The 20437-nt window shown below is 49.5% G+C and overlaps 1 protein-coding gene across 1 annotated transcript in view; it reads left to right on the top strand.

Annotated features, from left to right (window-relative positions):
- Fam234a (family with sequence similarity 234 member A) overlaps positions 1-19454 on the top strand; it is a 35750-nt gene extending 16296 nt beyond the window's left edge. The window contains exons 2-13 of the mRNA XM_059269219.1: positions 5206-5313; positions 11071-11370; positions 13949-14065; positions 14410-14601; positions 15357-15487; positions 15922-16054; positions 16307-16436; positions 16856-16996; positions 17312-17387; positions 17593-17748; positions 18210-18312; positions 18400-19454. Of these exons, the coding sequence (XP_059125202.1) occupies positions 11103-11370; positions 13949-14065; positions 14410-14601; positions 15357-15487; positions 15922-16054; positions 16307-16436; positions 16856-16996; positions 17312-17387; positions 17593-17748; positions 18210-18312; positions 18400-18611 (1659 nt within the window). The 5' untranslated portion in view covers positions 5206-5313; positions 11071-11102 and the 3' untranslated portion in view covers positions 18612-19454. The remainder of the gene's footprint in view (positions 1-5205; positions 5314-11070; positions 11371-13948; positions 14066-14409; positions 14602-15356; positions 15488-15921; positions 16055-16306; positions 16437-16855; positions 16997-17311; positions 17388-17592; positions 17749-18209; positions 18313-18399) is intronic.
- The last annotated feature ends 983 nt before the right edge of the window (positions 19455-20437 follow it).

Here is a 20437-nt window from a genome sequence, read left to right on the forward strand (position 1 = left end):
TATTACAAAAATGTGCAGCAAGCACCGAGATAACACTTCATTATGTAGGGAAGCTAGGTGTTTCTGAAGATGCAGAAGAGTCACCATCAACTCAGGCACAAGGAGGACTTGACTTTTTGCCAGGTTTCTTAATTCTACCTGTTGCCAGGGGACCTTTCCACTCAGCTTTCCTCCCTATTTCCTTGGCTCTTCCCATTGTTCCTGCTTGCAAGCCTAATCTCCCTTCAAGGCTGGAAATGGCACCTGAAGCCCCTTCCACAGACCTTAGCCCTCTGAGTGAATTTTTGAGGCAGGCTTTCTCACATTGTTCTGGCTGGCTCCACACTTCTCCAGCAGTCCTCCTGCCTCAGCCTCCTGAGTAGCTTTGACTATGGTAGATGCCTTTGTGTTTGCCAAAATAAAATATTTTTCTAATTCTCTAGTTTAACTTCCCTCTTTTGGTTGAGTCACCTATTCCTGATGAGAAGGCATCTGTATTAGTCGGGGTTCTCTAGAGTCACAGCGTATGGAGTGAATCTCTCTCCATATATAAAGGGGACGTATTGAATGACTTACAGGCTGCAGCCCAGCTAATCCAACAATGGCTGTCTGTAAATGGAAAGTCCGAGAATCCAGCAGTTGCTCAGTCCCACAAGGCTGGGTGTCTCAGCTGGTCTACTGTACATGCTGGAATCCCGAAGAAATAGGCTCCAATGCCAGTGAAGGAATAGATGTGCTGACAAGGCGCGGGCAAGCAGGCAAGGAGAAAATCTTCCTTCTTCCATGTCCTTATGCAGACGTCCAGCAGAGGGTGTGGCTCATAATAAAGGTGTATCTCTGGCCTTAAATCCGGATCAAAGGTGTGTGTCTTCCTGCTTCAAAGATCCAGACAAGAAGTGGGTTCACCCACTTCGAACCAAGCAGAAAATCTCTCCCAGGTGTGCCCTCCATTTCTGGATTGTAGTTCATTCTAGATCTAGTCAATTTGACAACCAAGAATAGCCATCACAGCATCTTTAGGGCTAAAAAGGAAGAAGAAGACTAAATAAATAAACAGAAGTTACTCAACAAGGCCTAGTAGTGAGTACCTGTTATCCCAAGTGCCTTTAATCCCAGGAGAGGCAGAGGCTGGCAGATCTCTGTGGGTTCCAGGCCAGCCAGGGCTACATAGTGAAACCCTATGTTTTTCACATATATCACAAATCTCTCTCTCTCTCTCTCTCTCTCTCTCTCTCTCTCTCTCTCTCTCTCTCTCTCTATGTGTATATATATATATCTTTCTCTCTCTCTCTCTCTCTCTCACACACACACACACACACACACACACACACACACACACACACGTTCACATTTAATCTCTTTGGAGTTTATGGTGATTGGTATTGGGATTTTATTGAAAACTTTTATTTGTTTGTTTTCTGAGTCAGGATCACATCTAGGTAGCCTAGGCTGGCCTTGGCTCACTTGTAGTGGGGCTGACTTTGAAGTCCTTATCCTCCAGTCTTCACCTTCCAGGTGCTGGGATTACAGGTGTGGACCACACCCAACTTAACTGAAAATTTTTGTTTGGTTGGTTTTTTGTTTTGTTTTTTTGAGACAGGGTTTCTCTGTGTAGTTTTGGTGCCTGTACTGGATCTCACTCTGTATACCAGGCTAACCTTCAACTCACAGAGATCCACCTGGCTCTGCCTCCCAAGTGCTGGGATTAAAGGTGTGCACCACCACCACCACCACCACCACCACCACCACCACCACCACCCGGCCTTTGACTGACAATTTTTATTTTTTTATTATTTTTTTTTTTTTTTGGTTTTTCGAGACAGGGTTTCTCTGTTTTGCGCCTTTCCTGGAACTCGCTTTGGAGACCAGGCTGGCCTCGAACTCACAGAGATCCGCCTGGCTCTGCCTCCTGAGTGCTGGGATTAAAGGCGTGCGCCACCACCGCCCGGCTGACTGACAATTTTTAAACTAATTTTTCACATACTCTTTTGTATCCTCAATCAGTCTGTTCTTCATAAGCATCTTAGTAACTGTTTCACAGTTTCAGAAACCCTTGCTTCTCCACTTAGAATGGTGGCATCCCAAACATGCCACTCCCAGCTGGTTCCTCTCAGGTCCTATGAGGCCCTCCTCAGGGCTCCTTTGGGCCTGCTGGCCTGGCCTCCTCCAGACAGCCCAGCACCCGTGCAGAACTGGAGCTTGTTTGATCAAGTTGTGTTAGCTGCGTTGCTTTGCTTCTAACCATGGAGGCTAGCTTTTTTTTTTTTTCCCCTTGGTTTTTTTCGAGACAGGGTTTCTCTGTGTAGCTTTGTGCCTTTCTTGGATCTCGCTCTGTAGACCAGGCTGGCCTCGAACTCACAAAGATCCGCCTGCCTCGGAGGCTGGCTTTTTTAATCACTTGTCTAATATCATTCTTCCCTGTGCATGAGAGCATAAGCCACCAAGGACTGGAGAGATGGCTCAGCAGGTAAAGGTATCTACTGGTCTAATGACCTGAGTTTAGTCTCCTCAACCATCAAGATACAAGGCAAGAACTGACTCCCACACGTTGTTCCCTGACCTCCACGTGTGCTCGGATGACGTGTGGTACTAGCCTGGTACTCAGGAGCATTCAGAGTGTCCACTTGCTACTTCTAAGTCAGTGGCAGAGATGGGAGCCTCTTTGCACAGTGTCTTTTCTCTCACTGGTCTCTCCAAATCAAAAGACAGGTAACTTGCCAGTGGAGTGATGCACACCTATAATCCTGGTGCTTGGGCGGCAGAGCCAGGAAGATCACAAGTTTCAAGCCAGCCCGGGCTGCATAGTGAGATCCTGTCTCAATCCAAAACCAAACAAACAAACAAAACGCCCAGGCATAGTGGTATACACCTGTACTCCCAATGCTAGAGTTGAAGGCCATCTTTGATCACATGGTGAGTTTGAGGCAGTCCTGGGCTACAGGAAGCCGTGTCGCAAAACAGCAGCAAAAGCCAGTCACAGAAAATAGTAGTGCTCCATTCCTGCCAACGATGTCCCATTTGGTATGATTTCATACAGTAAATCATGAAGGATATGAACTGTTTACCACTCCCAGGGTAATAAAATGGCTGTGGGGAAGGGCTCTTGCTGCTCAGCTTTTTGACCTGAGTTCAGTCCTGCTGGGAACGAGCATGAGTGAAAGAGAGAACCAACTCCTGCAAGTTGTCCTTTGAACTCACACACAGGCACGTGCATGTGCACACACAATGAACAACTAAGCATGATAATAGGTTACCATTCCTTTAGTTTTGAGAAATCATCTTTGTAGCTTAGCTGCTCTGCTCATTTTGACCTTTCCTTGTGCCCTCAGGTCAGCTTTTGTTTGCCTCGCCACATTTATAAAGTAGCTTTTCTGGAGGTGTGCTTGCCAGTGCAGAGGACAGTAAGAAGCTGGTACATGCTTCCTAAGATTTGCCCCTTTTGACCTTCCAGAGATTGTATTAAATGTATTTATTACTGTTTTGTTTTGTTTTGGAAACAGGGTGCATGTAACCCAGCCTGGCCTCAAACCTAACATGTAGCTAAAGGTGACCATGAGTTCTGTTCTCCTTTCCTCTACCTCCAAAGTGCTAGATTATAGGAGTGTGTCGCCATGTCCACATATTACTGACGTTTTAAAAGATTTATTGTATTTCTGTGCGTATGTCTGTGTGTATGTATCTATGTGAATGTATGAAACATGCATGTAGATGCAGATGGAGGCCAGGAGAGTCAACCCCAGGGAGCTGGACTTACAGGCATTATGATCCACCCACTGTGGGCACTCTCAGTCCTCAGGATTGAATAGCAGCACTTTTAAGTGCTGAACCACTTATGACAGTTCCAAAAATGGAAATAAATAAATAAATAAATAAATAAATAAACAAACAAACAAATAAATAAATAGAAACCAAGCTATACTGATAGTGTTTTGTTTTGTTTTCTTTTCTTTTTTCAAGACAGGGTTTCTCTGTGTAACAGTCTTGACTGTCCTGGAACTCGCTTTGTAGACCAGGCTGGCCTGGAACTCACTAAGGTCCACCTGCTTCTGCCTCCCAAGTGCTGGGTTTAAAGGCCTGCGCCACCACCGCCTGGCTATTGATAGTGTTTTGCATGGTCCTTTGTTCTTAGCTTGAGGTGTCCACGTGGTTTAGGAATTCGAGGATGGTTAAGAAAAGGAGGACAGGAGCTGGGGATGTAGCGCAGATGATAGAGTACACACCTAGCAGTCATGAATATTGGGCTAGATCTCTAACTGCATAGATTGGACATGGTAGCCCACTCCTGTGTTCCCAGCCCTTGGTGAGTGGGTGCAGGAAGATAAGTTCAAGGTCACCTCTGGCTAAATAATGAGTTCAAGACCACCCTGGGCTATGTGAGACTTTGTCTCAAAAAAACACAAAAGAATGCCAGATGTGGTGGCACCTGCCTTTAACCCAGCACTCAGAAGGCAATGGTAGATGGATCTCTGTGAGTTTGAGGCCAGCCTGACCTATATAATGATATTCAGGCCAGTCAGGATTTCACAGTGAGACCCCTGTCTCAAAACTACCACCAACTCCAAAAAAAAAAAAAGATAAAGGAAAAGAGAGACGATGCTGTATCTCAGTGTTTGAGTGCTATGGCTAGTTGTATGCAAGGTCTTGGGGTCCAATCCCCAGAAATGTCTGAGCGCGTGTGCACACACACACACACACACACACACACACACACACACACACACACACACACGCACACACAGAGGAACAATGTAGTTTAGTAGCTTGAGAACTGTACTTAGGTCAACTGAATTTCCTGAGAATTGCCAAAAAGAAGAAACCAATATGCACCTTTGGTGAGTTGACTCAGGGAAGTGTTCTCCTCTTTCTCTGCGCACCTCTCCTGCTTGGCAGTAAGGAGCCGAGTTTCCACTTTGGAGTGAGGAGAACTGTAGCCATCCTCCGGGCGGATGAACTATGGTGGCGAAATTAGTCGTGGCTAATGGGTACGGACAAACAAGGGCAGGTTCTCCACAGTCCTCCATCTGGCTGCTCCTGGGAATCTCTAGAAGAACATTAATCATGATCCTGACTCAGACCCAGCCTGAGGGGCAATTATTAGACAGTATGGGGTATGGGATCCAGATTGTGTAAGAATCCCAGTGGCTCTAGTGTGGATAGCTGTGGCAGGACTGGCTGCTGTCATTGGTGACCTGAAATGCATTTACTGAAGGCTTTACAACCCCTTAGGTCTGCTTGGGCTTTTGGAGACGAAGACCCTTCAAGACCAATGATCAGATGCCCCAGCAGCTGGCCAGAAGCTTCTATTGAACAGGCCCTCAGGTGCACCGACATCAGGTGGGTCTGGGAAATGTGGATCTGAAGGACAGATGGGCCATGTTTTCAAACTCCTAGGACCCTGCCCGATGCCCAGTGTGTGAAGGTTGTTGTTGTTTTTGATCAAGGTCTTGTTCTGTAGCTCAGTCTGGCCTTCTCCCAGGACAGTCCTGCTACCTCTGCCTCCCAAATGCCCGTGTCACAGGTGTGAGCCACCAGGCCTGACTTGGAATGTGGGGCTTTGGGTGCTCGCCTGCAGGGAACCAAAAGATGCTCTGGCTTCTGACAGGTTTTGATGGCGGCCAGGCTCAGGCTGCGGTTTCCTGCCTGGAGTGTAAGACTTCCGGAGCTTTAAAGATAGACTCTAAAACATTAGCTTCTCATTCGGTGCTGCTTGCTTTGCCAAGAACAATCATGCTTTAAACATTTCAGACGTTCCTCCCTTGTGTTTGTGGTGCTGGATTGATGAAGCTTTGCTTTTCTCCAGGCCCTGACCTCCCCCGGGGACCTTGCTGTTTACACCCCCCCACACACACACCCTACTCTCCACCCTGCCAGGTGCATTTGCTGACTTTTCCCCTGGTTAGCTTTTCCACACAGCCCTGCTGGACCGCCCCACCTGGCTCAGGTGCTTGGGCTTAATGAGGTGCCTGGCATGACTCAGTGTTTGATTTTCCTTGTGTCCAACTCATTACCTTTGATAGGAATACCTCTTCTGACCTTCAAGAAGTGAGAACTCATGGCTCAGTACTCAAGAGAATATACACAGATTTCGCTTGTGGCAAAAAAAAAAAAAAAAAATGTCACGTGCCTGTAACCCCAAACTGAGGAGGGTGTGAGCCCAAGGCCAGCCTGAGTTGCATAGTTAGACCCTACCTCAAAAAACAAAAACAAAGGGCTGGAGAGATAGCTCAGTGGTTAAGAGCACCGACTGCTCTTCTAGAGGACTCGGGTTCAATTCCCAGCACCTACATGGCAGCTAACAACTGTCTATAACTCCAAAATCTGACACCCTCACACAGACGACGTACATGCATGCAAAATGCCAATGCACATAAAATAAAAATAAATTATTAAAAAAACAAACAAAAAACCCCCCAAACAGTACAAAAAAACAACAGAAAAACATGGGCTGGAGAGGTGGCTTTATATGAGTAGATTTAGTAGTATAAAATATTATAAATATTTTGTATTATTTAGTATTATTTATATTATTTAGTAGTAGTAGCAGTAAGCTAGTGCTACTGTGGGCCAGGTTCTGTGACATCTCTCTTTTTTTTTAAGATTTATTTATTTTATTATGCATACAGTGTTCTGTCTGCATGTATGCCTGCATGCCAGAAGAGGGCACCAGATCTCATGATAGAAGGTTGTGAGCCACCATGTGGTTGCTGGGAATTGAACTCAGGACGTCTTCGAGAGCAGCCAGTGCTCTTAACCTCTGAGCCACCTCTCCAGCCCCCTGTGGCATCTCTTTATATGTATGATAATTTAATCTTCAGTCTTCTAAGATACATATCTGACACACATTTGTTATCCTAGCACTGGGAGGTAGACAAAGCAGGTTCAGGAGTTCAAGGTCACCCTTACACCCTTAACTATTTAACAAGTTTGAACCTAACCAACACCATTTAATATGCTGTTTCAGAGCAAATAAGCCAAAAAAAAATCGTTTTTTAATTTATTTATTATGTATACAGTGTTCTATCTGCATGTATGCTTGCAGACCAGAAGAGGGCGCCAGATCTTGTTACAGATGGTTGTGAGCCACCATGGGGTTGCTGGGAATTGAACTCAGGACCTCTGGAATAGCAGCCAGAAGCTCTTAACTGCTGAGCCATCTCTCTAGCCCATAAAAATTGTTATTGTCTTCTAAAGTAGATGTGCCTCTTTTACCAGTAAGAAAGCTTAGTCAATTCAAACCATTATCCCAGGTCACACATGCTTAGCAGCAAGACTGTACCTCCAGAACATACTTTCACTTAAGATTTTGTTTGTTTGTTTGTTTGTCCCAAACAGGGTTTCTCTGTGTAGCCTTGGCTGTCCTGTAAATAGTTCTGTAGACCAGGCTCGTCTCGAACTCAGAGATCCACCTGCCTCTGTCTCTTGAATGCGTGCACCACCACTCCCAGCTCACTCAAGATTATTTTAAATTGGCACTGGGGAGGCACAGGCAGGTGGAGCTCTATGCGTTCAGGGTAAACCTAGTCTCCCATAATAAGTTCTCAGCCAGCCAGAACCTGTAAGAACCTGTCTCAAAAAAGAAGTTTCTTTGAAATTGGAGTCTAGATCTTATGTGGCAGACTTTTCCTGGGGAGATGTCCACTCACCCATGACAGAACAAAGTCCAACTTGATGAATCAATGAATTTTTATCGGGGTTACTGAAAAGTTTCTGTACCCTGGTAGTGAGTAACTCTGCTGAAGGAGGAAGTCAGGTCAGGCCAAATTAATAAATCCAGGCTTAATCTGAGCAGAGCATGACCGGGTGAGCCCAGGGGGAGGGAGAAACCACGAGAGAAGACCACTAGGCGAAGTCTGTGAGCCAGACCTTAAATACCCTCCAGGGGTGGAGCCACTGCTTGGTGGACTTTTTCAGGGGCGGGGCCTGGGGGGAGAGAGAGAAGTGGGGGCAAGGTGGGGCTTCCACCTAAACCTCCCAGACAACAAGAATGTGGGTGAGGGGGTTGGGGATTTAGCTCAGTGGTAGAGCGCTGGCCTAGCAAGCACAAGGTCTGAGCTCCAAAAAAAAGAATGTGGGTGAGGGGTCACTTACGGGAGCAGAGACGCCCTGAAAGCAGCTGGAAGCTCCTAGCAGGCCGCCCGCCCAGGGGCTGTTTACTCTTTCTGTAAAGCTGGCAAGGGTCCTTCCAGAGTCTTTCAGGGTTCCACTTTGCCTCCCACTCCCTCCTGGAGAGAATGTTTCAATTCAGAGAAAACTGCCTTACCACAGATCTCTTGGGAGCCCGTTTGTGAGAACGTTGGCTGCATCAGACTTTCACACACCCCCTTTCCCATCTGTGTGCCTGATGTATGAGCAGGTGGGGTTTGGTTAATGAATAGTAGCACATGACTCTGTTGTCCTCAGTTCTGGGCACCATGTGCCCTGGTGATGCACTGTGTGTTAGAGGAAGACCGTACTGGCTGCTGATTTTGTACAACCAACTTGCCTTTTCCTGTTGTTTAGAAGTCGTCTTAAGTAGCAGGTGTTGGTGGACACTCCAAACATTGATGTCTTTCTTCCTGGGCTGGTGGTCCAGAGTGATAACTGTAACCAAGTGCCTAAGAATCAGAACACAAAGTGAGCATGATGGTGAACGGCTGCCTGTAATCCCAGCTTTTGGGAGGCTGAGGCAGGCAGCTCCCTGTAAACTCAAGGCCAGTCTGGTCTACCTAAGTGAGGTTCAGAGCTACATTTGGAGACTGTAGGTTACTGCTGTGACAACCCTGACCGTGTTGTTTTTGGAAGGATTGTGGAAGGACTTTGGAACTTTGGGCTAGAAAAACCATTGAGTGTTGAGAGCTGAGTGGGATGTTCTGTGGGAGCTTGGAAGGGGAGAATGTTGAGGGGTGTGCAGATGATGGAGGCCTGGCTTGTGAAGTTTCAGAGGGAAGCAAAGACTTGCGTGTGAAGAATCTGTGGTGTCTGGTCAGCTGGAGCTGAAGAGTCGGCTGTGATTACCAAGAGACCAGAATCACTAAAATAAAAGTCTTTGTTTCACTGGGACAATTGATGCTGGCCAGCTGGAGCTGAGGAATGGGTGGTGATTAAGAGGAGACCAGCATCACTGATGTGAAGTTTTCTGGAAAGTGTTACCTCAGAGTTAGCACACAGAAGCTGTGTTCCAGAGGCACCCGAGGTTGTACCTCATGCTAGCATTACAAACTTGGTAGTGTAAGAGTCACTGAGGACTTAGTGCTCGGGAGGCAGAGGCAGGCGGATCTCTCAGTTCAAGGTCAGCCTCGGCTACAGAGTGAGTTCCAGGACAGCCAGAATGATTACACAGAGAAACCCTGTCTCGGAAAAAAAAAAAAGTCACTGAGGTGGCACAGGTTTTGAAGGCATGAAGGGGTCATGGAGGGCAGCTGAGGCTTGGCACTGTGAGAGGCCAGAAGAGGCCGCTGGTGAAGGTGCAGCCTCAGTGGCAGTTGAAGCCCAGGACTGAAGGGGTCATGCGGAGAAGTTGAGGCTCGGCACCGTGAAAACAGCCCAGAAGAGGCTGTTGGTGAAAGTGCAGCCCAGTTGCAGCAGAAGACCCCAGCATTTTGGAGATGCCAGTACCATGGGTGACCACCAAGAACCCTCAAGAACAGCAGTAGCAGTGGTGTGGAGCCTGCCTGAGCTTAGAAGACAAGCTGTGTGTGCTGCAGAGGGCGGAGCCAGAGAAGTGACCCAAGCCCTTTGGAGGAGCCCGGAACAGTGGTTCTCAATTTTCACAGGGGTCATATATCAGATATCCTACATATCAGATATTTACATTATGATTTATAACAGCAGCAAAATTACAGTTATGAAGTAGCAACAAAAATGATTTATGGTTGGGGTCACCACAACATGAGGAACTATATTAAAGGGTTGCAGCTTTAGGAAGGTTGAGGACTCACTGGCTTAGAAGATCATGAGTGGATCCCAGACATTGGACATTGAGTTATTTACACTGTTGGGAGTTTAGCTTTATTTTGTTCAGATTGCGACTATGCCCTGGTTACTCCCTCTTTTCGTTTTGTTTTTCGAGACAGGGTTTCTCTGTGTAGCCTTGGCTGTCCTGGAACTCACTCTGTAGTCCAGGCTGGCCTCAAACTCACAGAGACCCACCTGCCTCTGCCTCCCAACTGCTGGGATTAAAGGCATGTGCCACCACCGCCCAGCTGAGGTTGGATATTTTTAAAGAGACAACTTTTAAAATGTTTGAATTTGTAAAGCTGTGGGACTTTTTTAAGTTTATAAAATGTCTTATATTGTGATGTTTTTATTAATGTGTACTTTTGGGGGGATGAACAAGAAAAGAAAGGTTGTGACTTAACAGTGATGTGTTTGTGTGTCAAATTGACAAGGGGTCAGCTGGCTAGTTTATGTCAACTTGACAAAAGCTAGAGTCACTGGAGAGGAGGGGGCCTCTATTGAGAAAATGCCTCCGTAAGATCAGGCTGTAGGCAAGCCTATAGGTCATTTTCTTAATTAGTGATTGATGGGGGAGGGCCTAGCCCATTGTGGGTGGGTACATCACTGAGCTAGTGGTCCTGGGTTCTATAAGAAAGCAGGCTGAGCAAGCCATGATGAGGAAACCAGTTAGCAGCACCCCTCCATGACCTCTGCATCGGCTCCTGCGTCCAGGTGCTGGCCCTGTTTGAGTTCCTGTCCTGACATCTTTCAATAATGGACTACAGTGTGAAAGTGTAAGCTGAATAAACCTGTCCTCTCCAAGCTGCTTTGGTCATGGAGTTTCATCACAGCAATAGTAGCCCTAAGACAGAGGCCTTATCTCAAAACAAAGAACAATGCAGGATCGATGAGGTGGTTCAGAGGGTAGAGAGGTTGTGCAAGCCTGATACCCTGAGTTTAGTCGCCTGGATCCCATTAAGGGAGAAGAGAACTGACTCCACACTTGTCCCCTGACCCTACATGTGCTGGGGCATATATGCATTCAGACACGTACAATGAGGATAGCTAGTTAAGAATTTGTTTTATGTTGTCAGAAAGAAAGAAAAGAAAGCAATATGATTTGCATATGCAACAGCTCACTGCTGACCTTACTTACCCATTTCTTATCCTGTGCAGTGACCATAATTAAGCTCTGGAATGAGCTCAGAATGACGGATAACAAGGATTTAGAAGCTGAAATCCACCCCTTGAAGAATGAGGACAGAAAGTCACAGGAAAACCTGGGAAACCGATCAAAGGATGAAGAGAACTTGAAGAGCAAGCCTCTGCAGTCCCGACTGTCCCGCTGCCGCACAGTGGCGTTCTTCCTTTCCTTGTTCATCTGTCTCTTTGTGGTGTTTGTCGTCTCTTTCATCATCCCGTGTCCAGACCGACCTTTGTCTCAGGGAATGTGGAGGCTTGACTACAACACTGCAGGTGAGCCCAGGAGGGTCCCAGAGGCCTCTGGGGCAGGACTGTTACGTACGGGAGTCTGGTGGTCTTTGACAGTCAGCCCTGAGTGGCTGCTGGGTTTACCTCAGAACTTGGAGATTTCGGGAGCCTTTTGGAACTGGAAGGACTGCTCTGGTAAGAGAGCAAAAGCAGACTTGTAGGCTACTAAGTGGAAACAGTTCAGTGAAACACACCAACTGGCTGAGAGGTTAGCGAAGGCCCGTCAGCTGAGGGGAACCGCACAGCAGATGTGGAGGCGCCCAGAGGTGCTCTCGGGGGGAAAGCTAAACCAAACCACACGTTATTTCTGTCCCATGAAATTAACCTTCATGAAAAGCAACTGGAAAGCCTTTCCATTTTAAATTTGATTTGTTGTTTTTCTGTTTAGATACAAGTTCTCACTTACCTCAGGATGACTTCAGACACACTGTGTAGCTGGGCTGGTCTTGAACTCCTGACTCACACCCCAACTGCTAGCATTACAGGAGTGTGCCACCACACCTGGTTTCATGTGGTACAGAAGTCACTCTACCACCTGAGCTTGTTTTCTTTTTTTTAAGATTTATTTATTTGTGTTTATGAGTGCTCTGTCTTCTGTTAGGTCTGCATGACAGAAGAGGGCATCAGATCCCATTACAGATGGTTGTGAGCCACCATGTGGTTGCTGGGAATTGAACTCAGGACCTCCGGAAGAGCAGTCAGTGCTCTTAACTGCTGAGCCACCTCTCCAGCCCAAGTCTTGTTCTTTCTTTCCTTTTTTTGTTTGTTTGTTTGTTTGTTTGTTTGTTTCTCAAGACAGGGTTTCTCACTTTCCTTTTGTTGTAAAGGGACTTTGAAAATGAATTAATTTCCGGTTCATCGCTCCTACCATCAGTGCTAGGGTTCCTGTCTGCCGACACTTACTTCCATTTTTGCTTCCCGAGCATCCGTCCAGAGGGGTTGGAGGTGATGTGTCCATATGGTCCATCTGCTTGTTTGTTTGGGTCACTGTGCCTGACCATGTAGTGCCAGAGAGTGAACCCTGGGCTGCATATGTGCCAGGCAAAGACTGACGACCTGGCTGTATCTCCAGCTATTTGGTTTTGGTTTTTTTTTTTGTTTTTTTGTTGTTTTTTTTTTTTTGAGCTGAGGATTGAACCCAGGGCCTTGTGCTTGCTAGGCAAGTGCTCTACCACTGAGCTAAATCCCCAACTCTGCTATTTGGTTTTTATTTGATTTTTTTTTTTTTTATGTTTAAAATTTTCTTAAGATCTGCTTTATGTATATGGGTGTTTTGCTTGCAGGTGTGTGTGCATACACATGCATGCCTGGTGCCCATGCACATTAGAAGAGGACATTGGCCAGGCGGTGGTGGCGCACGCCTTTAATCCCAGCACTCAGGAGGCAGAGCCAGGTGGATCTCTGTGAGTTTGAGGCCAGCCTGGGCTACATAGTGAGTTCCAGGAAAGGTGCAAAGCTACACAGAGAAACCCTGTCTCAAACAAAAACAAAAAACAAACAAAACAACAACAACAAAGAAGAGGACATTGGATTCCCTGGAACTAGAGTCACAGACAGTTGTGAGCTGCCATGTGGGTGCTGGGAATTGAACCCGGGTTCTCGGGAAGAGCAGCCAGTGTACTTGCTCCAGACACTGCTTTTTAGACAGGCTCTGGCTGTGGAACTGTTGCTGGCCTGGAATCTACTGTGTTGCCTAGGCTGGCCTCAGACTTGTTAGGTAGCTGCGGCTGTGAACTCATCCTAAACCTCCTGCTCCCAGTTCTTGGTGTGGAAAGCTGCACTTGGCTGGTGTCCAGTGATGCTGAAGTCTTCTCATGTGTCTGTTCATCACTTGTACATCTTAGGAGAGATGGCCGTGAAATCCTGTACCTGCTTTGTTTGTTTGCTTGTTTGTCTTGGTTTTGGGTTTTTGAGACAGGGCTTCTCTGCATAGCCCTGGTTGTCCTGGAACTCGCTCTGTAGATCAGGCTGGCCTCGAACTCACAGAGGTCCACTTACCATTACCTCCTGAGTGCTGGGATTAAAGGTGTGTGCCACCAAACTTGGCCTGTATTTTATAGTTTAAATTGTGTCTAGGAGTCTGATCCATTTTGAGCTTTTGAATATGATAAATGTCCAACTTCATCCTCTCATAGTTTGGTTTTAAGCTTAGAGCTTCTCATTTGAGCCTTCGATGGAAGGAAGTACTGGACCTACAAGGATGGAATATGGCTGCCTGAATCCCACGCTGGTCTTGGTCTTGGAGGATTCTCTTCTGAACAGATGTTCAAATTTATTAATTTATTTATTTATTGTTTGTTTGCTTATTGAGACAAGGTCTTTCTTTGTCACCCTAGCTCTCCTGGAACTCTCTATGTAGATCAGGCTAGCCTCAAACTCACAGAGATCTGCCTGCCTCTGGAGAAACTGCTTGTCCTAGTGATGAAGATCCTGCTCTTACTGGGGGGGCAGGGCACCTCACAGTGGCAAGTTGTACAGTGGGAGCACCAAGCCACTCAGCATTCAACCTGACCTTCCCCAAGACAGATGGCCCTGGAGCACAGTCTGTGACTTTCTTTTTCAGTCCCGTATGAATTTCTGGCTATGAGAGATGTAAACAGGGACAGGATCCAGGACGTCCTCTTTCTTTATAAAAACACCGACAGCAGTAACAATTTCACCAGATCCTGTGCTGATGAAGGTAATTCCTGTTGGTAATTTAAGGTGGTCCCCGTGGGAAGAGGGTTCTTTATCCAGGCTCACCATCTCATTTGGGGCATATGAATGGAGGGGATTCAGGGAACCATAATGGAGGGGATTCAGGGAACCATCCCGTCCTTTTTTCTCGTAATAGAATAGGCTAGGTAATGCTCTCAGTTCCCTCGCTCCACCTGGGGCCAACACCAGTGTCCCGGGAGACTCAGGTCTATGTGGATAATAAAGAAAATGGGCCGAGTCATGTGGCTGAGGCACAGAGTAAGGGAGACAGGAGGTGGCAGAACATTATCTGAGACTGACCGAGTGGCTGCCACCTCTACCTTCCAGGCCTGTCTGCTCCCTGTGCCTTTGTGGCTGCCGTGTCGGGGGCCAATGGCAGCGTGCTCTGGGAGAGGCCCGTAGCCCAAGATGTCGCCCTTGTGAAATGTGCCGTGCCTCCACAGTCGGACAGTGAGGCATCTTCTGCCTGTATCCTCGTGGGAAGTCTAGGCTCTTCCATCGCAGTCAACTTATTCACAGGTCAGCCCTCTGGCAAAGGTCGGTGGTTCTCATTGGAGGGGTCAGCCCTGGCGCTCCCTGGGGGCTGCTGACCGTGTAGGAACCTTCCAAATGAGGGTGTGACCGCTCGGAGGCCAGTGGTAGCAGCTCTTGCCGCTGCTCCGCCATGGTGCCGCTGTGTCTTCGCCCCCACAGTTTGCATCTTGCTATGGATGCTAACCGAGACAACTGGTGTCACCTGCTGTGAGGGAGCAGCCTGGGCTCCTGTGGCTTAGAGGGCTGGACTGAGCCTATTGATGGGCCTCTACTCCTAGAACAAGTCTCCGAGCCTTCATAGAACAGGCCAGAGGAAGAAAGGCTGGGCCACCCAGTTTCCATGAGAGTTTCAGGGATCACACTTGTGTGGCGAGTGCTGTAACCATTGAGCAATCCCTGCTCTCACTGATGTTTCAGTTTTTTACAAGGTCGTACCATACAGCCCAGACTGACCTGGAACTTATGTAGCCCAGGCTGGCCCCCCACTCCCAGCAAGCCTCCTGTGTGCTCCTCCCAAATGCTGAGGTCACAGGCAGGAACCGTTGGACCAGCTGCTTTGTGAAGAGACCGTCTAGCGTCTTCTCACTTGGGTGTACTGTGCTTGTTTGCTGACATTTCAGGCCACTTGTACACACTCCTGTATCCGAGTGGCCTCAGGGTCCCAAGGATGGGTGCCCTCACGTGAGTCTACCATTTGTCTGTCAACAAGGGATTTGGAGTCACGGTGTGTTTGGTTTTAGGAGAAACTCTGTGGAGCCACTCCAGCAGTTTAGGCGGGAACGCTTCCATCTTGAGCCCTCTGCTCCAGGTGCCTGACATCGATGGTGACGGTGCCCCAGACCTACTGATCCTCGCCCGGGAGGGGCAGGAGGTGATCAACGTAGTTCTCAAGTACCCCAGGCCCACTTACCTCATAGCCCCCCTTCCCTTCTTCCTCATCCACTTCTCCCGAGAGAATTTGTGTGGGTTCTCCCAGGGCTCTACACTGAGGTTCACACATGCAACATCCTGGGAGGCTCCATCTCTACAGGAGCTTGCTGGCCTTTCCCATGAGTGGCAGAATGTACATGGCGTGTGTGGGGGTTGGCATGAGCCTGCAGCTACCATGGCCTCCAGCTACCATGCCTCCCGGGCAGGCTGGGCAACACAGTTACACATGTTCCCTGTTGGTCACTCTCCTCAAAGTACATTTCCCCCCAGACCCAAAGAGTGTTGACCACCCTCTCCCCTGCAGCTCCCTAGAGTTCCCCTTGCCCTCCCACAGAGCTGGGCCTGTCGCTTCCCTACTGCCCTTTGTCACCACAGGTCAGCGGGGCCATCTATTCAGGCAGCACCGGGGATCAGATTGGCCACAGAGGCAGCCTTGGTGTGGATGGAGACGGTGGTGCCCTCCTCCATGTGACCAGAACTGGTGCTCACTATATTCTCCTGCCGTGTGGTATGTTGGGTGCCACGTTCTTGGGATGGGCTTCTCTCCTGAAGTGATGCTGGGCAGAACACTGGATTCTGGGCATGCGGAGAAATTGGGTGACTGGCCACCTTGGGGTCACTCCTGTTCATGAGCTGACACCTAGTCAACAATCAGGAAGCCCAAGGGCTGGACCGGGTGTGGCACAAAGTGGTTCCAGACGTGGGACTGATGGATGCTCCTGGTCTCCATGGTGACAGTGTCCTTCTGTGTTTGGAATAGCAAGCGCCCTCTGCGGCTTCTCTGTGAAGGGTCTCTATGAGAGATTTACTGGGAGAGATGGCCAGTTTAAGGAAGACTCCTACTGGGAAAACCTGCTCAATAGCTCTGCTCACCGGAGGCTTCTGCACAGGTTTGTCTGACACACGGGCCTCAGTTAGGGACAACTTTGTGTGGAGCACAGGGCAGCCAGACTGTGGCCTTGCAGTACTGTGAGGTCAGCATCTCTTTGGAAATGAGCAATGAACAAGCAAAAGCAGAGTAAGAATTGAGAAGGCTGGGGGTGGCTCAGTGAGAGAGTGCTTGGCCAGCACGAATGAGTCCCAGGCTTTCATCCCCCAGTAGTAGAGAAAAATAATATTTGGGGAGATCATCCTTGATCCACAAACAGCATCTCATTTAAACTTTCAGGCTAGGGAACTGAGAAACATGGAGATATACCAGGGGGCCTGAGGGAAGTAGTCCCAACAGGCCTGTCTTGGTGAGGGGCTCATCTCAAAGACCCATATCCCACCGCCCCCAACTCCCACCACCTCCACTCTTCTTGTCTAGCTCTGGAGCAATTCGCTACCTGATGAATGTCCCAGGGAAAGCTGGCCAGGACGTGCTTCTTGTGAGCTCTGAGGCCTGCATGTTGTTGGATGGACAAGATCTGGTGCCCAGGTGGACCCTTGGTGCAAGTCGGGTTCTAAGGTATGGCAGTTGCTGCTGAGTTTGAGTGGGGACACACGCCCGCTTAGGACCTCAGCCTGTCCTGCTGGCTGGCAGGGAGGATGGACAATAGACTGGAAGGCCTGTGTACTTCCGCTGGAGGCCTCCTGTCTGTCTTTGGATCTGTCTTTTGTCCTTGGAGGGTCTGCTGAAGCTGCTGGTCACAGGTACCAGCCCCTCATCCTGGGTCCAGATGTGGGTAGCCCCATCCAATCCAGAAGCATGTGGCCATGGAAGTTTCATCTTGGATCCCTGTACCAAGACATTCTGTGAGGTCTTCTTCCTTAATCTTTCCAGAAAACCCATCCTTGGCCACTACAAACCAGACACCTTGGCTGTGGTCATTGAAAATGGAACCAGCATTGATAGGAAGGTAGGCCGGGCTTCCTGTGTGGACTGGGAGACTACCTTGTCCGTGGCTGATGGCAGACTGTAAAAGCGGACAGTGCTGAGCCCCGGACGGCTGCCCTCAGATGGGCAGATGGCACAAAAGAGCAGCCTTTGTGCCTAGCATGGCTGAGCTACACATTCCTGTGCAAGCTGAGGCAGTCCACCAGCAGTGTCCCCTCCCTCCCCAGATCCTACTTTTGGACCTCAGTACTGGATCTGTGCTGTGGAGTCAGCCCCTCCCAAGCCTGCCTGGGGGCCCACCATCCACAAGCCTGATGACGGCAGACCACCGCTCAGCCTTCTTCTTCTGGGGCCTCCATGAGCTTGTCAGCACCAATGAGATGGTACGTGGTTACATGTTCAGGGAATACCCTTTGTTGGGATCTGGGGCGAGAGGGGCCAGACCCAGATCCCCTGGAAGCTGCCAGGGCCTAGACTACCACAAGTTCACTGAGTGGAGTGCAGAACTGTAGGGAGGGGGTACAGACCAAGGGGGGAGTATCCTGAAGTGCCTTAGGACTACAGGAGAAGGATCTTGGAGGTTATAGGGGAAGCAAGTGCTGACAAACACCAGGAAGGACCAGGTTCAGGTGGTGGACGCAGGGGCTAACAAGTGTTCATAGAACAGGAGGTAGCTTTCTGGGGGACCCTGGTAGACATCGCTCTAAACAAGGTACTTAGTTAACTGCTTTTGAAGGTAACCTAGGGCTGCCCGGGAAGGGGCCAGGAGTTCCAGGGCCCACTGAGATGGAGCTGTGGCCCAGGTGTAACAGGTGAGTGAGGCACATTGCTGTTCTCACTTTAGGATCCCCAAGACACGCAGCACAGCCTGTACATGTTCCACCCCACCCTGCCTGGCATCCTGCTGGAGCTAGCCAACGTGTCTGCCAACATCGTGGCCTTCGATGGTGAGCATGGGCTCAGCACTGGGTCCAGGTCTTCCCCAACCTAGTTCTCTCCGGCTAGCCCTGAGCAGCACTGACTGTCCCCTACAGCGATCCTGTTTGAACCAAGCCGCCATGCTGCCTATGTGCTCCTGACGGGCCCAGCAAGCTCAGATATGCCTGGCTTGGTCTCTGTGATCAAACACAAAGTTCGAGACCTTGTCCCAGGCAGTCGAGTGGTCCACCTGGGTGAAGGCAGCTCAGACAGCGACCAGGCTATCCGGGACCGGTTCTCCCGACTACGGTACCGGAGTGAGTTGTAGGTGGTGGTACCTGGGGCACATGGAAAGACTCCAACTGTGAAAACAAAGCCTCCTGGAAAGCTGGCCTACCCTCAGCCTCCACGCTGACCTCACTGTTGGCCCTGGTGATTCTGGTCGTCTGGGAGCTATGGCCTTACCAGCTATATACCCAAGGATATACACCTCCAATCTCCTGCCTATACCATGTCCTCCGTCAAAGGTCTCACTGTGTGGCCCGTGTGATCTGGTCAAGGCCAGCAGGCCTCCCTGGGCCCCTACTTAGTGCCTCCTTCCCCTCTCACTCTCCACTGGAGAAGCCACTGCTGTGGGGTGCCCTGCTCCCTACCCCTGCCTGTGATGTCCGTCCCTCTCCTGGCCCGGCTCTCCCTTTGTCTGCACTGTCTCTCGGGAGTCATGGAACTCAGAGGGTGGTGGGCGCTGGGCAGCTTCAGGGCTGCGGCTGGAACCTGAGTCTCTGAAGCTGCTCTCCCAAAGCAGAAGGGAGCATGTCTCCTGGAAAGTGAGCAGCGAGAGTCTGCCAGCAGAAGGGGCCTGCAGTGGAGCCTGTGGGTGCCCTTGAGGGGCCTGTAGAATACACGCTGACTCTCTCTTCCCTCAGTACACTGGACCTGCCGTCTGCACACAAGGCCCTGCACCCGAGCACAGCAGGCCCGTCCCTTTTCCTACTCTCTGGTGCTTACCTGATGAAGGCCTCACCTTGTGCCTTGTTGCTCCTGAGGCCCAAGGGCAACAGAGCAGCTCTGCCCAGATCCCTAGCTCTGTAGCCAAAGCAATCCCATGACCCTAGCCACCATGAAAAACAACACAATAAATGATTTGCACTGATGGGGGAAAGCCCCAGTAGCCCAGCGTGAGCTTGCAATCTGTCTGGATGTCTCTCTGCCTGCCGTAAACGGGGTGGGGGTGGGTGGGTGGATGGGGTGTTATTCTTAAGTCATTGCCAGGAATGCCAGGCCTCCAAGGCATGGTTAAGAGGAGAGTTGAGGAGATGAGAGCCTATGCAGACCTGCCCGATAGGAACAATCCTGTAGTCTTCACACAGCCTCTGGGATGATCACCAGGGCAGAGGCTCCTGCTGTCTTGACAGGCATCTCTACCCTAGGATCATGTCCTCTGTGTTCTGTTATGCAGAGCAGTGAAATGGAGGGTCAGGTGAGCTCTAGCTGTCACTGCACAGAACCTGGAAGGTTTGTTTCAGGGCTTGACCTGAGAGCATCAGTCCTTCTGAGAACCCTTTGGAGTTTGCTAAACATGAACTTGTTCTCGTAACCGCACATGTACAAAGATCGTGCACAAAAGCCCGAGGCGTCTACCTGAGGGCTGAGGTTGATGGGTAGGCGTTTTCAAGGCAGAAAGTGGGTCCCTCAACCCTGAGAAGTAAAGGTAACTCAGCATACACATCCCTCTGAGAAGGAAGGGTAGTTAGTGGAGGAGAAGGATCTGCCTCCAGATTTCAGGAGACAGGCTGTCCACGGCACAGGATGGGGTGCAGGGTCCAAGGGCAGCCACCACTCAGCCAGTCTGGGTTGTGCTCCCTACCAGAAGGCCACTTAGTGGCTGCTGAGGACGGTGACCTGTTTATGGTCATTAAGGGACCAGTTGCCCCTCTAGCCTGCCCAAGGTTTCTTAGGATCCCGGGGCTTGCTTTGGGTCATCCCTCCTGCAGCTGGGCACAGCTGCTCCAGGGGACACCGGACAGATGGTAGCATCCTGTCTGCTCACAGCTTCTTTGACAAGGTTCTGGCTTTCTGTTGCACTCACACGCTCCTGTGTTTCCTCCAAAGACCAAGGCCCTCAGGTCTGTAGGCTGAGGCCACCGAAGGACT

This window comes from Peromyscus eremicus, chromosome 8a, assembly GCF_949786415.1.
Source record: "Peromyscus eremicus chromosome 8a, PerEre_H2_v1, whole genome shotgun sequence".
Taxonomy (NCBI): domain Eukaryota; kingdom Metazoa; phylum Chordata; class Mammalia; order Rodentia; family Cricetidae; genus Peromyscus; species Peromyscus eremicus.